Source organism: Falco rusticolus, chromosome 4 (assembly GCF_015220075.1).
Source record: "Falco rusticolus isolate bFalRus1 chromosome 4, bFalRus1.pri, whole genome shotgun sequence".
Taxonomy (NCBI): Eukaryota; Metazoa; Chordata; class Aves; order Falconiformes; family Falconidae; genus Falco; species Falco rusticolus.
This window is the reverse complement of record NC_051190.1, coordinates 34,507,214-34,523,033: the sequence shown is the minus strand read 5'-3', so window position 1 is coordinate 34,523,033 and position 15,820 is coordinate 34,507,214. Positions and strand designations below refer to the sequence as shown.

Sequence of the window (15,820 nt, the reverse complement as noted above, 5' to 3'; positions counted from 1 at the left end):
AGGACACAGGGCAATGGGTAATTGGGTAGGGTTGTTTTTTTTTCCCCTCTCGCTTGAATGAGCCTTTATGGGTTTAACCAAACAGCTCAAGCATAAAATCCATATTCACTGGGCTGTCATTTAACATTAAAAAGGGTAGGGGGATTATTTGGGGGCCAGCCATGCTAATGTTATGCTAGTTATTTATAGGTCTTGCTATTGCTGATTTTAAAGAGAAGTCACTGCTCCAAAAAGCATCTCTTAGAGGGCTAAATTTCATCATATTCTGTAGCTTCTTTCTACAAGGTTTTCCTTGCAAGTCACATAGCTCGTTTCTTAAAATCACCCTGCCTTCACTGACCTGTTAACCTGCTACATCAGTCCCCATTACACATGATTTATGTAACAGCTGATATTATGATGGTACAATTAGGATAGCCCAATAGGAATTCCTTGCTGCCTTGAGTCAGCAAATAAAGACTTATGATTTCAGACGTAATTGCAGGAGGCAGAATGTCCTTTTGGTGCCTGGGTGAGCTGTGTGTTTCAGAACAAGGCCGTTCAACTGGCAATGCATTTTGGAGTGCTGGAGATAGAGAAGAACTGTCTGAGACTATTTTTTTCATAGTAACCAGGGTTGTGGTGAAGGTTTGAGGATTGTCTTAGGAAACAGCCTGAGATATATAACACATTGCTCAGGATAATAGTCCTAAATCAGTTAGACCAGAGAGTAACTTGTAGAAGAGAAATAATGGGAATTTCTTAAAATTGCTCATACAGATGAAATTAAAATAATTCCTGGCACTGGTGCCTTTCCTGGAGGTTATTGTAGCAAGGCTTCAACTGTATGTTCTTCCAGTTTGGCTGGGTCTATAGCATGCTGTGGTTTTTTTCATACTGTATGGAATGTGTACATGTGGAGTGCTTTTCCTATATGGTAGAACAGCAGCACTTGTTAATTCTGTCATTTCAAAAGAAAGTCACCTGCATTCAGTTCAGCCCGTGGGCTGAAGTGAAGGAGAAGATGGAAGTCTGAGGAGCTGAATGTACTGATCTGCTCTGTCTTCAAACGTTGCAGTCCTTCTTTCACACTGTTCTGGAGAACAGCCCGTACTGTGACTCCATGGTGGACAACAACTTGCGCATCACGAACTGGAACCGAAAACTCGGTTGCAAGTGTCAGTACAAGCACATTGTTGACTGGTGTGGCTGTTCACCTAACGACTTCAAACCAGCAGACTTCCACCGATTCCAGGTAACTGAAGCAGTCTCTCCGCTCTTCCCCCTCTGCTGGGGTGTGGAGAGCCCTCGGGCTGCATGGCTGCAGTGGGGAGTGGGAAGGGAAGCTTTTACCCTATCAAGCAAGGTGGAGAAAAGGTGAGGAAGCTCTGCTGTTAATTTCAGGAGAATGAAAGATTGGTTCTCTGTTTTGGCCCTTGAGACTTAATACTGCATGGTAAGGGCACAGAGCAGCTCTTTGCACTACTCGGCGTTGGTAGGTCTGCTGTGCTAGAAAGGAGGGATGCTTGAAACATTCCTCACTGTACCAATATTACTTGGCAACTCTTGTGAATTTATTGCAAAGGATTTTTTCCTAAGTTCCAGCTCAGGTGTTGTCATGATTTCATGAAACCCCTGGCTTTCATTGTTAAGTAATGTTTTTCATCTTTGAAAAAAACTTGAAAGTTGACCAGAGTGTCTGCTACGGGCTTACATAGCACAAAGCAAATCAGGTTTTGTGATTATATTCATCAACGTGATTATACTTAAGTTTACTTGGGGGCCAGAGTCATGAGGTTTTAATCACCCAGGCTTGACAGAACTGCTTAAAAAGTTTAATCTGTTCCTTTGTGATACAGTTTCCTCGAGGCAGACATGAGAGCAAATCCTTGTGCTTGAGGGTGCACTCAGTCTCAAGTCTGTATCTGGTCTGTGTATTTTCTGTTAAGAATGAACAACTGCTTGTTTCAAGGTCACCAGATTTGCAATTCCATCCCTGCAGCTCCTTGGGGTTCCCTGCATAAAGCATGTTTGTTCAGGCTTTGTGTGGGATGGGGAATGTGTTACCCTACAGCACAAAAATGATGACTGCTCCAAAACAGAGATCTTTTCTTTATTGTAATATGCTGCCTACTAGGCGAGGCTGAAGGCAGTGACACAGGCGCTCACAAAAAGAGCAAATGAGACATTATCTAAGAGGCGTGCTGCTGCCCCGAACGCCAGTCCCAGGAAAGTCTGCAGCACAGAATAAATGGCAAGTTTTAAAAAACTCCTGCCGGTCTGCAGAGGCTGACCTGCTCCAGACTGGGAAAACAACCCACAATGACATTTCAGAAAACCATCAGGTAAACTGGGCTGCAAGGGGAAGTTCAAAATTAGGATATGTGTAAGGGCAACTTCTGATATTGGCTGATGAGAGAGCCCCTCTCAGCGACACGTGGCACCAGAAGGCTGGCTGGCGGTTCCCACGGAGGCACAAAGCAAGCTGCTGAGGAGATGGAGAGCCCGCAGCATGCAACATCTCAGAGTAAAACTGAACATCCTCAAAAGAATTTTTTAACCACCTGGGGCACTTCTGAACTTCTCGGCACCTCAATGCCCATGCTTAAATATAAGCAGGGCAGAATAAAAGCTTTTTAAAAGCCAGTGGTAGTTGAGTAGCATCTAAACTAGTAATACACCCAAGATTGTGTCAAGGGCAGAGCAAAACATCTCTATAGGACCGGTCAGAAGCTGAGAAACCTCAGCCACCGATGGCAGCTCTCCCAGGGTCCCCGTGCCCCCTCACAGCAGCAGATTCATACACACTGCTCTGGCCCTTCCAAGACCCTGTGCCACGGGACCCTTCGCCCCCGGCCCGACCGCCCGTAACACGTGCCAGTGCTGTCCCACCTCCAGGGTGACGCCGTCGCTTAGAGCATCCTCACCCCTCCAGCACTGCTGGAGACCCGGCCAGGGCAAGGCAGCAGTGGGTGGCTGTTGTTACGGAGGGATTGGCACACCTATATTTTCATGGAGTAATTATGTATTTTTAATCTGAATCTTAACAACAAATTGTCAGAAAAGTGACTCTTTTAAGACAGCTTTGCCCATGGGGAGAACCAGTTCATGTCTTCAGCTCCAAGCCATCGCTTAAGACAAAATGTCATGGCTGAAGATGGGAAACTCACCCCAGTGTCTTCTCCTTTCGTATCACCACAGCAGACTGCCAGGCCAACTTTCTTTGCCCGCAAATTTGAAGCTGTAGTGAATCAGGAGATAATCGGCCAGCTGGACTACTACTTGTATGGCAACTACCCCTCGGGCACACCCGGCCTCCGGTCGTACTGGGAGAACGTGTACGACGAGCCCGACGGCGTGCACACCCTCAGCGACGTCGCCCTCACCATGTACCATGCCTTCTCCCGCCTGGGCCTGAGGAGAGCGGAGACTTCGTTCCACGCTGCTGGAGACAACAGCTGCAGGTCAGTCCGGGTCTGTCTTTGTCCTGGGTGCTCCAAGGGACACGGGGTGGGCTGCCACGTGCCGGCAGATGTTCAGCTACTTGGCTGTGCCAGATGGAGCGTACCGTCGCGAACAGGGCCAGGAGCTGCAAGCGTACGGTGCTTATTTCTGGGAGTATTTGTGCCAACAACAAAGCACTGGTTATTCAGGGTTGACATTGTGACCTGCTCGCTGCACTTTGAAGGAGCTCCTCTCCAGCCTGATGAAGACAGACAGGATCCAGTTGGGCAGTGCTACCCCTACTGCTGCATTTTCTTGATTAATTTCAGCAAGTGTATTATACCCGCAGCTTCCAAACCCTCTGTGTGATTGCAGCAGAGGTCGTGTTCACCTCTATTATGCTTACCAAAAGCAGAGGACAGGATTTCAGAATTAATCTGAACACAGGCAGGTTAATGGCCCTTGCTTGTTTGTTCCCCTGGGTGCATACATGGAACACAGAGAACTACTTGCTTGAGCTCAGTTTGCCTGCTTGGTACAGCTGTCTGTGCCAAAAGTGCTGTAACTGATGGGATCCATTAGCATCAAATAAATAAAATGAATGCATGTATAGATCTCCCTCTCTCTCACTCTCTCTCAAATAAAGGTCCTTTTTCTTTAAAGGGAAAGCCCCCCACATTCTGGATTCCTTTTTCACCTATAAGCCTAGCAAAGAAGAATTCAGTCTAAAAGGGATTTGAAGGAAGAATTCCTGGAGTTAGACTTGCACAGAAAAGGCTTTCTTCATGGTAGATAATTGCTGCCTGCAAACACATCTGAAGCTCTTTATGTTCAAAGCAGTGAGGGTTCATCTTTTAAAGTCTTACTTTACAGTCTCTTAATTCCTTCTTCAGAATGTATTTTTTGGACCTTGCCCTTTTTTATCCTAATAGAAAACATACAGCCTAAGTCAGCAAATACTGAAGACGCTCCTTGTGCTTTGACGGATGGACTTTGCCCCTCTTGTGTTCTCGAGAGGGAACCAAAGTGCCTTGACCTTCCTACTTAGTCATGAAAGTGCTGAGTAATGTCCCATTTAGAAAGATGTAGCAGTAAGTGATCCAGATTCCTATTACAGCTTTGCCAGTAAAGGTTACCGGTGCAAAGCAATAAAAGATCAATAATAATTAGATAGAAATAATCACTAGTAGCATGTCTTCCTTACATGACATAAAGGGAGACCTAAAGAAGTCCTGGGTCATTTGTCCTGCAGAGCGCGAAGCCAGCAGAGAGGATGGGAGCTATGTATAACCACTACTGAAATAATTTGACAATTACTTTTGTGCTTATTCCTTTTGCCGGTGTTCTGATGATGATTTATATCAGTAATCAATTTCATTTCTGGGGAGATTTTCGTTGCACAGGAGCTCAAGGTGCTTTTCAAGCTTGCTCAGATTATAGATAGGGCAGCCGTGTCATCCACCGCTGATTGCAGCTGTCTCCGGGATAAAGCATGGCGCCTTCACAGAGGCTGGAGCCTCGGAACGGTGCAGGGAGGAGTGCAAACAGGGACGGGGCTGAAGGCTTCATTTTCATCCCTACCGGAGCCCCCTCAAAAACGCTGTGCGCCAGTGTCCCATTTAAATCACAGGAAGGTGGATGACCCTCAGGTTTATGATTCGCACCTCTCCTCTCTTGATACTATGTTGTCTTTCGGAGCGTGTGCATGTATGTGTACACTGCCTCTGTCCCTCTCGTGATTTTGCATGCCTCTAACGCGGGAAGGGCAGGGATGTATTTGGACTGAGCACCTCAGCAGCATTCCCTTTGCTGTTGGGGCTAACAGCAGCACGAAGTTGGCTGATCCTGCAGTTGCCACCCCAGCTCATTTCACAGGAGATGCTGCCACCCACAGTGGCCCAGGAGGCTGTTCCCTGCGCACTGCTCTACCAAGGGCTAGCTCCCAGCCTCAGGAAGCCGTGCCCCCTGCAGACTGCTCTGGTACCAAATTAGATTGCATATCAGCATCTTCAGTGGAAGCAACATTAATGTGTGATTGAGATTTAATTTATTTCTCTCCATCTCCAGGCATTTTTACTCACTGCTGCCAAGAGACAATTTACTCAGACTGTTTCAAGGATATTGTAAATATTTGCTGCCGCACACATATAGAACAGGAGGTCTCAGTACTTGGAACAGAAGTCAGATTGTTGCTTGTATTGGCTGCATAACTTTGCTGTGTCTTTGCTTAGTCCATCAGTGCTGGCCCTGTTTGTACCCCCTCTTGTTATGTTTATTCCTTAAGCTCTAGAGACTTCCTTCTGGGTGTTGCTGGTTTCATGTAATGAAAGGTCCTTCCTGGTTAGCCTCTCTTGGTGTTTATGTCTTGAGATGTAATAACTAGCATGAGGAGTCAGAATTAGCTGACTTGGCAGGGAAGGTGTGATAGTGGATGGTTTTTAAATGTGTTGCAAACACTTGTTTTGCAATTAATGACGGTGCTGTAAAGTAGCAAAATATCTGATTGCAGAGCTATGAATAATGTATTTTTGATTATTTATGCATCCATATGTACACAAACATAATTACAGATGTTTCTGAGACTATAGCAGACAACTGACCATTAATTTTAATTATTAAAACCAGGACTACGCTGTCTTTGAATCTGAACTGTAGCTGAAAGCTTCCAAATCTCCTGAAGACAAGCTTTTCCTGTTTGTTTGACCTTTTTTCAGTTTATTTGTAATTAGGAGTAGAAAATCCACAGCAAAAAGCAACCTCAAGTCTTTAAGGAATGTGAAGTTTATTTCCTAAAATAAAGGAGACCTGCCAGGGGGGGCAGTTCTGGTGTCCTTGATGCAGTGCCACCCGACAGGGACCGAGCCCTTGGGCCGTGGGTTGGGGACAGATGTGCGGGCAAGGACACGGTGTGGGCTGCTGTCCCCAGGATCCACCGCCAGGCATCTTGGGCTCTAACCCTGGAGAAAGGCAACCACCTGTTTGGGAACGAGACACATTTCTTAAGCATCCTTTGCCCTGGCGAACAGTGCTGCAGCCTAGCAATATGTATCTCCGGTGACATGCCTTTTACCCAGAAGAGAGATTAAAGGAGAGGAGTTTTCGGGCACGCAGAGGTATCTCCTAAAGAGCTTAGAGCCGTGAATATGTTCTAAATGAGCATATATTCTTAGTAGCATATTTTTATGTTTCAAGGTAATCGGAACAGCCTAAGAATATTTGATAATGAGTCATGAACACATTTGAAATCTCTTAATGTACAGTGGTGAATTTTCTAGTTGAAATGAATACTTCTTAAGCCGTTAGCTCCAAGTAAATGGTGATTTCATGTCTCTCTCGTGTAACTGATGAGCGTGTGCCGTTTTACAGATACTACCCCATGGGCCATCCAGTTTCCGTCCACCTTTACTTCCTTGCTGACCGTTTCCAAGGCTTCCTAATTAGACACCACGCAACGAATCTGGCTGTCAGTAAACTAGAAACTCTGGAAACGTGGGTGATGCCCAAGAAAGTCTTTAAGATCGCAAGTCCACCAAGTGATTTTGGAAGGCTGCAGTTTTCAGAGGTAAGTATTCGCAGCCACCCATGCACAACATCAGGCGCCTTTGGAGAGATTGCACACTAATTCAGCAGCCTCTGGAAACTGTATTTCCATGTAACTTTTAGTTGACAGTGGCTCTTTAGTGTAATTAATGCACATCCTCTTTGCTGAAGTAGATACTGTTGCCGGCTCAGATCTGTGGTCCTGTGAGTATCCTCACTCCCTCTTGACTGAAGCACAAACTGGAGGCATTTGCTGTTGTAAAAGGGGCTCAGTAACTTAAAAGTTTTGTGACTCTGATTGTTGTGGGTGCTGTGAGAGATACCTGGGAAAAATGCCGTGTTTCTGCAGCTCCAGATGTGAACAGGGATGTGGTAAGCATTCCTCTCAAGGGTATGCTGAAAAAACCCTCATAAAATTAGTGATAGTCAGGCACCGATGCCACATGTGAGCGGAATATTGATGTTATAACACAAAAGAGAAAATTATCGCACTGGTGGCTGCGATTTCCCACAAATCCTGTTTTTTCTTCTAGGAATTTGTCTCAGGATCTGACATAGAGTGTAAAAAATATACCCTCAAATTTATGTTGACCACTAATAGAATCAGACATCTGTGTTCTGTTTTAAAGATATAACTGTCTGAGCAGTTAATTTCATGATTTTTCTTGTTAAGCCACAAATTTCAATTAAGGTATAAAATTGATTGAACAAATGTGTTCCAGTCATTATGGCTAAGTCCATAAATTACCATCTTCTTGGGCAATTAAGAAATGCCTAGGTAGGATTCAGTGTTTTGGTGTGCATGGCAAATCCATGACACTAATGCGCCATTAAAGAGATGGATGGAAAGTGTGTTTCATTTATCAATGTGTCTGATGGTAGGCTTGCCATTTCATGCAGTGATAAATGGTCATACAAGCTTTAATTCTTGTGATTTGTAGGAGGTTTTCTGCTGTTTATTTGGTACTTTTAATCTCACTTTGGTCCCGATGCCTGCTCTGGATCTTTCAGCAACTGAGCTGGCAGCAGCAGTTTTTTCTGAGTGTATGATGAAAAGAAACATACTGATCTCAGTCTTCTAGAACTCGAATAAAACTATTTAGAAAAGATACCTCTGACTTCACTGTGGTTGTAGGGAGGAAACAAACCTGGGACCAGAATCTACTCGCTAGCCATTTGCCAGGTCCCCCCGGCCCCAGTGCCCCATTTTTCCCATGCTGGCCCTGCGGCGGGCGTGAGCCTGACGGGTGGCCGTCCTGCAGCAGCATTGCCCCGGGTCAGCCTCCCCCGACGGGAGAGGTGGTAGCATGTAGGTGGCCTCTTCGCTGCCGTGTGCCCACAGCTCTGTGGAGTGTGTCGCCCTACAGGGAGGATCCCTGGATCCCGTGGGACTAATGAGCTGCTCCTCACAGCCTCACAGACCACAGCTGGTCTGTAAGCAGCCCTGTTGGAACTGCTGCTGCAGTGAGGCCACGCGAGTGCCAAGCATGGGAAGGATTTCATCACTGGCGAGCTTTGTTCAGGCTAAGGAAGCATTTTCTTCTATTTGAAACACAGAAAAAGAGTTTTGGTGGCTACTTACTTGTTTTCATTATTTTTTTTTTCACCGAAACTCTTTAATTGTCCTCTCCTTTCTTAGATGCTTCGTATTTTAAAAGACCAGGAGGTACAAAGTAAATAATTCAATCATTTCTTAATTGTTTATTTTACTTTCTGCCTTCCTCCAGCCTGCAGGCATCTCTGCCTCTGAGCCAAATTATTCTCTCAGCTACCCTGGTATAAATCCAGCATTAACCTCTTCAGCTTCAGTGTGGCTGGAAAACCTTTGATCTGCTACTGCTTATTAAAATGCCACTTCTTTGTCAAAGTCCAGCAAGTGTAAAACAAATTTAGCAGTTCACCTAAGATGAGGGTATCGGTGTTTACAGGGTCAGCACCAGATAAGAAAATGAAGATTTGTGCTTACTGGGACATACAACTGCTGGTTCTTCAATGACTTCCACCCCATGGTCTGGCAGAAATTTAAATCTGAATGGGGTATTTATAGCTGGGAGCTTTCTTCCCTCTCCCAGCTCACACAACGGGGCCCGGCAGGAAGAGCACAAACATGCTGCACTGCATGCGCTCCCAGGTGCAGTTGTGACCCTGAGGTACAACTGAAATTGCAGCGGAGGTGATGGGACCCCTTCAGTCAGCCCTTCCTGCCCTCCGCTCCTTTGCTTCCCAAGTAGCAGGTGTCACCATACACCGCGTAAAGACAAGTGGAAAAAACCATCAGCCAGCTGGGGTTAATTTTTAAACAAATTTAAGAAATTTCTAATTTAAGAAATTAAGACACACGGCTCCTGCGCTCAGTCTTGAGCTGAGTAAAATAAAATAAACTTACAGGAAATCCAAGAGAAATTATTTCCAAGCATGAAACTCCCCCACCTCCTAAAACCGGCTTGTGCACAATGCACGCAGTATGTATCCTACCAGCCTGGGTTCGTGCAACTTCTACATGGAGGGCAGAAGATTGATTTGCTGTGCAGTACTGAGTGTCTCAGCTCACCATATATCAGTTGAACACCAAGTTCATTTCTGGTCTTGTTAAGACTTGTGATTCATCACAGAGAATAAAATAAACTAGGTGGCAGGCAATTAGTGTGCATTGTGTGAACCTAATGGTCCTGTTTGTGGTGAGCAACGAGATACAAACCCATAATCAAGGCATAATTTATCTTGGGAAAATTTTATATTGGGACTGAACAGAGATAGAAACAGGAGTTTTAAGCCAATGAGAGAGTTCCAGCTTTCCAAATGTGCCCCGTGCACAGTGCCTGCTCTTGAAGCCCAAAATAATGGTGATTAAAATAATGATGTGGAAAATGTCAGTTTCTGTGCCACTTCCCTTCATAATTTATCAGATATTCATTACTGCTTGATTCCATCCCATACTTCGTGTACTCCATTTGAAAGTGAAAGCCTACTTATAGTGTTTTAAGGGGCTATGAAAAATATTATAGGACTGTAGTATCTCTTGGCCTATAAAATCAGACACCTCAGGACTGGGAACTCAGCTGTGCAGAGTTCAAGGGAAGAGGCATAAACCTCTAACCAGTGCTTTGAGTAAAATTCCCTTTAAAATACTGTTCTTCCAAACCCAGCTTGTACTACAAGCCGTGCAGCCTGGGAAGGTGTGTCCCCAGCTGGATACTGGACATAAAGGGCAGATCTTGTAAACAGATGTCAGTGGTGGGCAGCTCCCGGCTGTTCCCTCCCCTCGGGTGCCGGTGGTGCACAGCCCCAGGCAGCACCAGCTCCTTGCCTTGCTCGAGCACCGGCTGGGCGCTGGCGGGCGCCTGGGTGCCTTGCCCTGGCTGCTGAGGACCTGCTCTGCAGCAGTGTTTGCTCCTTGGGGGGTTGTGCTGCTGTCTGTGGGGACCTGCACACCCCGAGAGGGGTGGTGGGACAGGTGCTCGTGGGAGGCGATGGCTACCAGCGTGACAGTTGTCCCATCCTCCCCCTCTTCTCCTGCCCTTTGGCTCTGAATTTTGCTTTAATGTTAGGGAACGCAGTGACGTGCCTGCGCAAAGCAAAACCAGTCAACAAATTTGTTAGAATTTTTCCCCAAAATCAAGCTTCACCCTTCCACAGACCACTCTAATAAACGCATGTGAACGTGCCTCAGCATCCTTTGTGCACCCTGGTGTTGTGCAGTGTCACCTGGAGGTCAGAGCATGGGGATTGGACCTTTCTGATTTCTTTTCCCAGGGACGAGAGACTAAAGAGAGGGAAATTCTTGGATGTTGAGGTTGAACGTTTGATTTTTGAGAATGAAGTAAGCTTTCTTCAAGGAGTTCATCAATAAGAAATATTGAATGTGGTGGAAAGAGCTTCCTTACGGGCTTTTCTTCGCCCAGGAGGGTGTAGATTTGTTTCACATATTGTGGCTTTATTATTTCCAGATCCCTTGAGCTCCAGTAGGCGTGACTCATGTGGCTGCACTCAGTGATGGTTGGTGGAGTAGATAATAAGATCTGGTCAGGAAATTTTCTCTTCTCGGCTTATTTCCATACATAGTCAGTCAGTCTTGTCAGGAGGGTATGCACTGACAGCTCCTCGAGGCAGTCGATGCTTGGGTCTGATATCTGGGCTACGCTGTCTGGTTTGATTAGCCGGTGTGCTAGGTGAAATACCTCTGAAATACCAGCGATTCTGCTGTGTTGATTGCAGAGTAGTGGAAGGCTCATTTTGTCTCATATTCTGCAGTGTCATAGTCCGGCAGGAGGAATCCGTATGATGACAGATGGATTTAGGATGGTAGGGTTTTATTCTGCTGGCCTTGTCGTCGTTTGTTTGCAGTCCTCCTGTAATTTGTCTGCCAACCACAGTGATTTATTTAGAAAGAATTGAGGACTGGACGGTTTCCAGCACAGGTATCAGTGGTAGTAGACATCAGGTAATTGTTACATTTTATGGATTTGGGGGGATTTTGGCATTATATTGGAACCACATATTCTCATGACATGAGATAAAATTCGGAAGAAAAATCTCTGAAGCAAATGAGCTACAATTATTTGTCATGCTTTCAGGAAAGCATGTTCTGACCATGCCTGTGTGAGGTGAAGATTGGGGACAAGGACAGCTCTGTGTTGGGGGAGTCTTCAATATCCACATATGCTGAAAGAGGGGATCCTGCCTGGGTGTGCACAGGCCTCTGGAGACCGCTTGAGAGAATCCCATCATTTCTGTGTGGGGAACAAATCAACTCTTAGGTCATTACACTGTTTGTTTGGAGATTCAGGCCAAAGAAGACCTGATGGACTGTGAGGGGTTTCAGTACCATGCTGGCCAAAACATCTCTATGTCTCTCCAAGGAATGACATCAAATGTCTGCTTGCCAAAAGGAGCCAAGGGGTTCTCCTGTTCTTCACTTCAGCTGGGGTCCCTCAAATCTTTTTGTGTTTAATATTGATCACTTTTGATTTGAGATCATGGGAACAGGACCTCATGGGACAAGTGAGGTGGACACTTCCTCTAAAAGCAAACCTGCAGCCCTCAGTACTGCATCCGCTAGGTTGCCTTGTTGAGAATTGATGGAAGTGGTTTGTTAACCATCACCCTCATAAGCATGTGGTTAATTTAGTACTGGGACAGTAAAAAGTCTTTCAGTTGGCCTAAGAAGGCCAGTTTCTACATTTCCATGCTATCTGTTCAGAGATGCTTATTTTCAGTCGTGTACAAATATAAATGGCAACAGCTTGTAAGTTTGTATCATCCCATGGGTTATGGGTGAACCATTAAAATTCATATAAAGAGCACTGAAATATGAAAGCTGCTAGGAAAAAGAAGGGTCCATTAAATATTTACACTATATTGTGAATCAGCTGCTTTACTGTTGGTTAGTGAATAAATAAAAAACAATGTCACTATTATGACATTAAGAAAAGAGTTTACCAGAAATAACTTCCCACAGAAGAGGCAGGGAGTGAAGGAGACAGCATCTCATGAGGATGTAGTAGAGGATCTGATGCGACTTGTCCTGGAGACAGCAAAAGCCTCTTCCTTGGTCTGAGCAGTAACTGGGTAGGTCTCTACTGCAGGGACCATCTCTCAAATGTATAATACATTTTCATGACCCAGGAGATGATGGATCATATTGTTTTTTCTATGCATAGCCTGTGTTCAGTCACTAGGCTTGGTCCTTTGTTGACTGCTTCCATGTGGAGGAAAAGCAGAGCTATTACAGCCTGTTATGTCACTCTTAAGATAAAGAAAACTTTTATATCAATCAAAAGTGAACAATTGGACCAAAAAACCTAAGCCTTGCATTCAAGGTTGTCTCACAATTTGTGTACACATTATGATCTCAGGTCGTGTTGCCATCACCCTTCATATATATGCATAATTCATGTCGTTAGAGAAACGTGATGTGTCTTGAGAGCCCTTATTTGACGTAAGGGTCTTAGGTGCTTACAGAGATGACGTTAGCAACAATGTGGTCTTCAATTTCAGATTGGCACCGAATGGGACGCCAAGGAAAGGCTTTTCCGGAATTTCGGAGGACTCCTTGGGCCGACAGATGAGCCAGTTGGCATGCAGAAATGGGGAAAAGGCCCCAACGTCACCGTTACTGTCATTTGGGTGGATCCTGTTAATGTAATTGCAGCAACATATGATATTCTTATTGAATCCAGTGCCGAATTTACTCATTACAAACCACCTTTGAATTTGCCCCTGCGACCCGGTGTCTGGACGATAAAAATTCTGCATCACTGGGTACAGGTAGCTGAAACCAAATTCCTTGTTACCCCTCTCACCTTCTCTAATCGGCAGCCTATCAAACAAGGTAAGTGTAATGTTTGCTACAGGAATAATACAGTTATTGTGTCTGTATTCACTGTAAATGGTGCTGTTAAAAATGAAGGATTGCTATATAGGAAAAGGAGAAAAGAAAGGAATTTTACAGATACTAAATCAGAAGAAATAGTTGCACTAAGACAAGCGAAAGTGCCTGTATCCAGTCCGTAAAACATAGCCACTTTGAACAAAAGGCTATTTATATCTTTAAAATATGCACAGTTCAGAATCCAGAGGACTTCAGACTCTCAGTGATCTAACAGCTATTGTAAAAGCCGTCATCTATAAATAGAAAGAAAAATGGACCCTTTTCTGCTGCTTTTCATTCACGTTTGCTCCTAAAGAGTTACAGAGGTTTAAACTGTTACCTCGACAAGGTCTGTGTGTTCAATGATAAAAGCATGACTACCCAAAATGCTGAATTAGACAAAAATTACCCCAGGCCAGAGCTCACCTGGCATATTGTCAGGTCCAGGCATTCACTTGTGCCTAACAGGTGCCAAAACGTGCCCGGTACGTGCCACCAGGAGGCTGCTGCACCCATCGTGTGTGCACAAAGCCCGAAGGTGAAGCTGGGGAGGGGGCTGAGCTGTGTTACAGAAATATTTATGGATATGGCGATCCTACTATCAGACCCAAGCTGATTTTTTAGAAAGAAGCTATGTTCTTCTCTGCCACAGCAGCCCCGAGCCATCCAAATGGAGAGGCCGTTCCCGGGCTGCTGGTGTCTGTGGGCTCCCAGCAGCAGGTTGCACTGGGACAGGCACTGCTCGAGCGCTCAGGTCCTCAGCCAACGCCGAGGACACTGGGCTGGGAGGAGAGCCACCATTGTGTAGCCACACCTGTTCTCTCAGTAAGATCAAAACAAGTTTGTTGTTATGAATATCTTTACCATTCTTCTTCTTAACGTGCTCAAGTGCTTCCATCTGCCCTGTATTAATATTCATAACTTTAGACATCTTAAATTTGCCAGATACATGAATGATCCTATTAAGTTTTCAGAAGTTCTTCTTTCTGACAAGGCAGCAAATAAACTGAGTCAGGCATTTACCTACAGGATAGCGTGCTGCTTCTGTAATGCAAACACCACCAGACAACTGCTGAGAGCTCATGCAGCCCTTTTCTTGCTCAACGGGAGCTTGAGTCTACACATTTCTCAGCAGAAGAGCTAACTTACTGATTTCTTCTTCTGACATTTGGTGGCATCATTTCTTAAGCAGAAAGTAAACCACCAACAACCTGCTGCTGTTTTTAGCTAATAGGCAATGATAAACTGTAAAGAAACACTGTGTGTAGAAGGAGTAAGTTTTTAAAGTTTGAGGCAGCCTACTTCTAAATGCAGCTGTTACTGACTTGTCTCCTGGAAATTAATGGATTCCATGTTCTTTGGTAATTTAACAGTTAAGGCATAATTTGGATGGAAAACGTGGTGTGTAGCGAGCAACCTTCCTGCTTTTCCCCATAACATGAGGGCCTGGCACACAGTTAAGCATGTCTCAGACTTCATGAGCCCACACCTGATGGTGTAAAGGCAGAACTCCCTTTGGCCCAAACTCTGAATCTGGAATAATTCCACTGAAATTATGGAGTTACTCCGTATTGCCCATTGGTACACTGGGAGACGACCTGGCTCCTATTGTTTGTTGAAGTGCCCTGCACATTTGTATGGTAACTAGAATCTACTACAGGGATGAAGTACAAAGCTTGGGAACAATGTTATCTAGGAGAAAAGCCTCAGGAGTGATTTGCTACTGATGATGTGATGTATAATCTCCAGATGTCTGAGGCATGAAGGTAAAGAAGAAAATTAATTACAGGGGCAAATAGTGACACTCCACTGTAGTTAGAATTGTATTTACAATGCAAATTCCCGTTGTTTGGGTTTTTTAAGGCTTTCTGTTTCAGTGACACTATTGTGCTCTGTGTAGGCACTTGTCATTTAGCTTTGATTTCTAGCTTTTGTCAGTTTGTCACCACTTTATTATTTAAATATATTTTTCTCTGCCAAATAAAGGCATTGTCAGAGTATGACAAAAGAATTAGAACTTCTAAAAGAGCAATTTCTGTTTCTGTTGTAAACAACGCAAAAGCTGCCAAAAATCTTCTTAACTGAAGGAACAGTATTATTGTCTTGTTTTAACACTGAAAATAAAACATACGTCAGATTTAGCCAGGAGTTGTCAGCAGCGGAAGGGAATATGTTTCATTAGGTATTTCTTTAAAATTTTGTTCTTTCAACCATCCTTCCTCACCCCACCCCACCTATTCCACACACCCCCCAAAAAAAGAGGAAGAAAAAAGCTTTAGGGTTGGAAAAATTACCCTGGAAAGTAATTTGCTACTCCAGAAGCTTTTTGAATGACTGATACATTTCATACCACTTTGCATGTCATTTGCTTCATCCTCTCTGTCTTATATACTCCAGATGTAGAAACTGGAGTCGACGTAGTTACGCGCATAAAAATGTCCATGGCCTTGTGTGTAATTTGTGCACGTTGTTCTAAAAAGTGTTTGC

General features: G+C 44.6%; 1 protein-coding gene across 2 annotated transcripts in view; it reads left to right on the top strand.

Annotated features, from left to right (window-relative positions):
* The window catches only part of XYLT1 (xylosyltransferase 1), a 202,465-nt gene that overhangs the window by 172,868 nt on the left and 13,777 nt on the right, over positions 1-15,820 (top strand). For both annotated transcript variants that reach the window (XM_037385493.1, XM_037385494.1), the window contains 4 exons: positions 1,058-1,234; positions 3,181-3,443; positions 6,790-6,985; positions 12,961-13,294. In XM_037385493.1, coding sequence (XP_037241390.1) covers positions 1,058-1,234; positions 3,181-3,443; positions 6,790-6,985; positions 12,961-13,294 — 970 coding nt within the window. The remainder of the gene's footprint in view (positions 1-1,057; positions 1,235-3,180; positions 3,444-6,789; positions 6,986-12,960; positions 13,295-15,820) is intronic.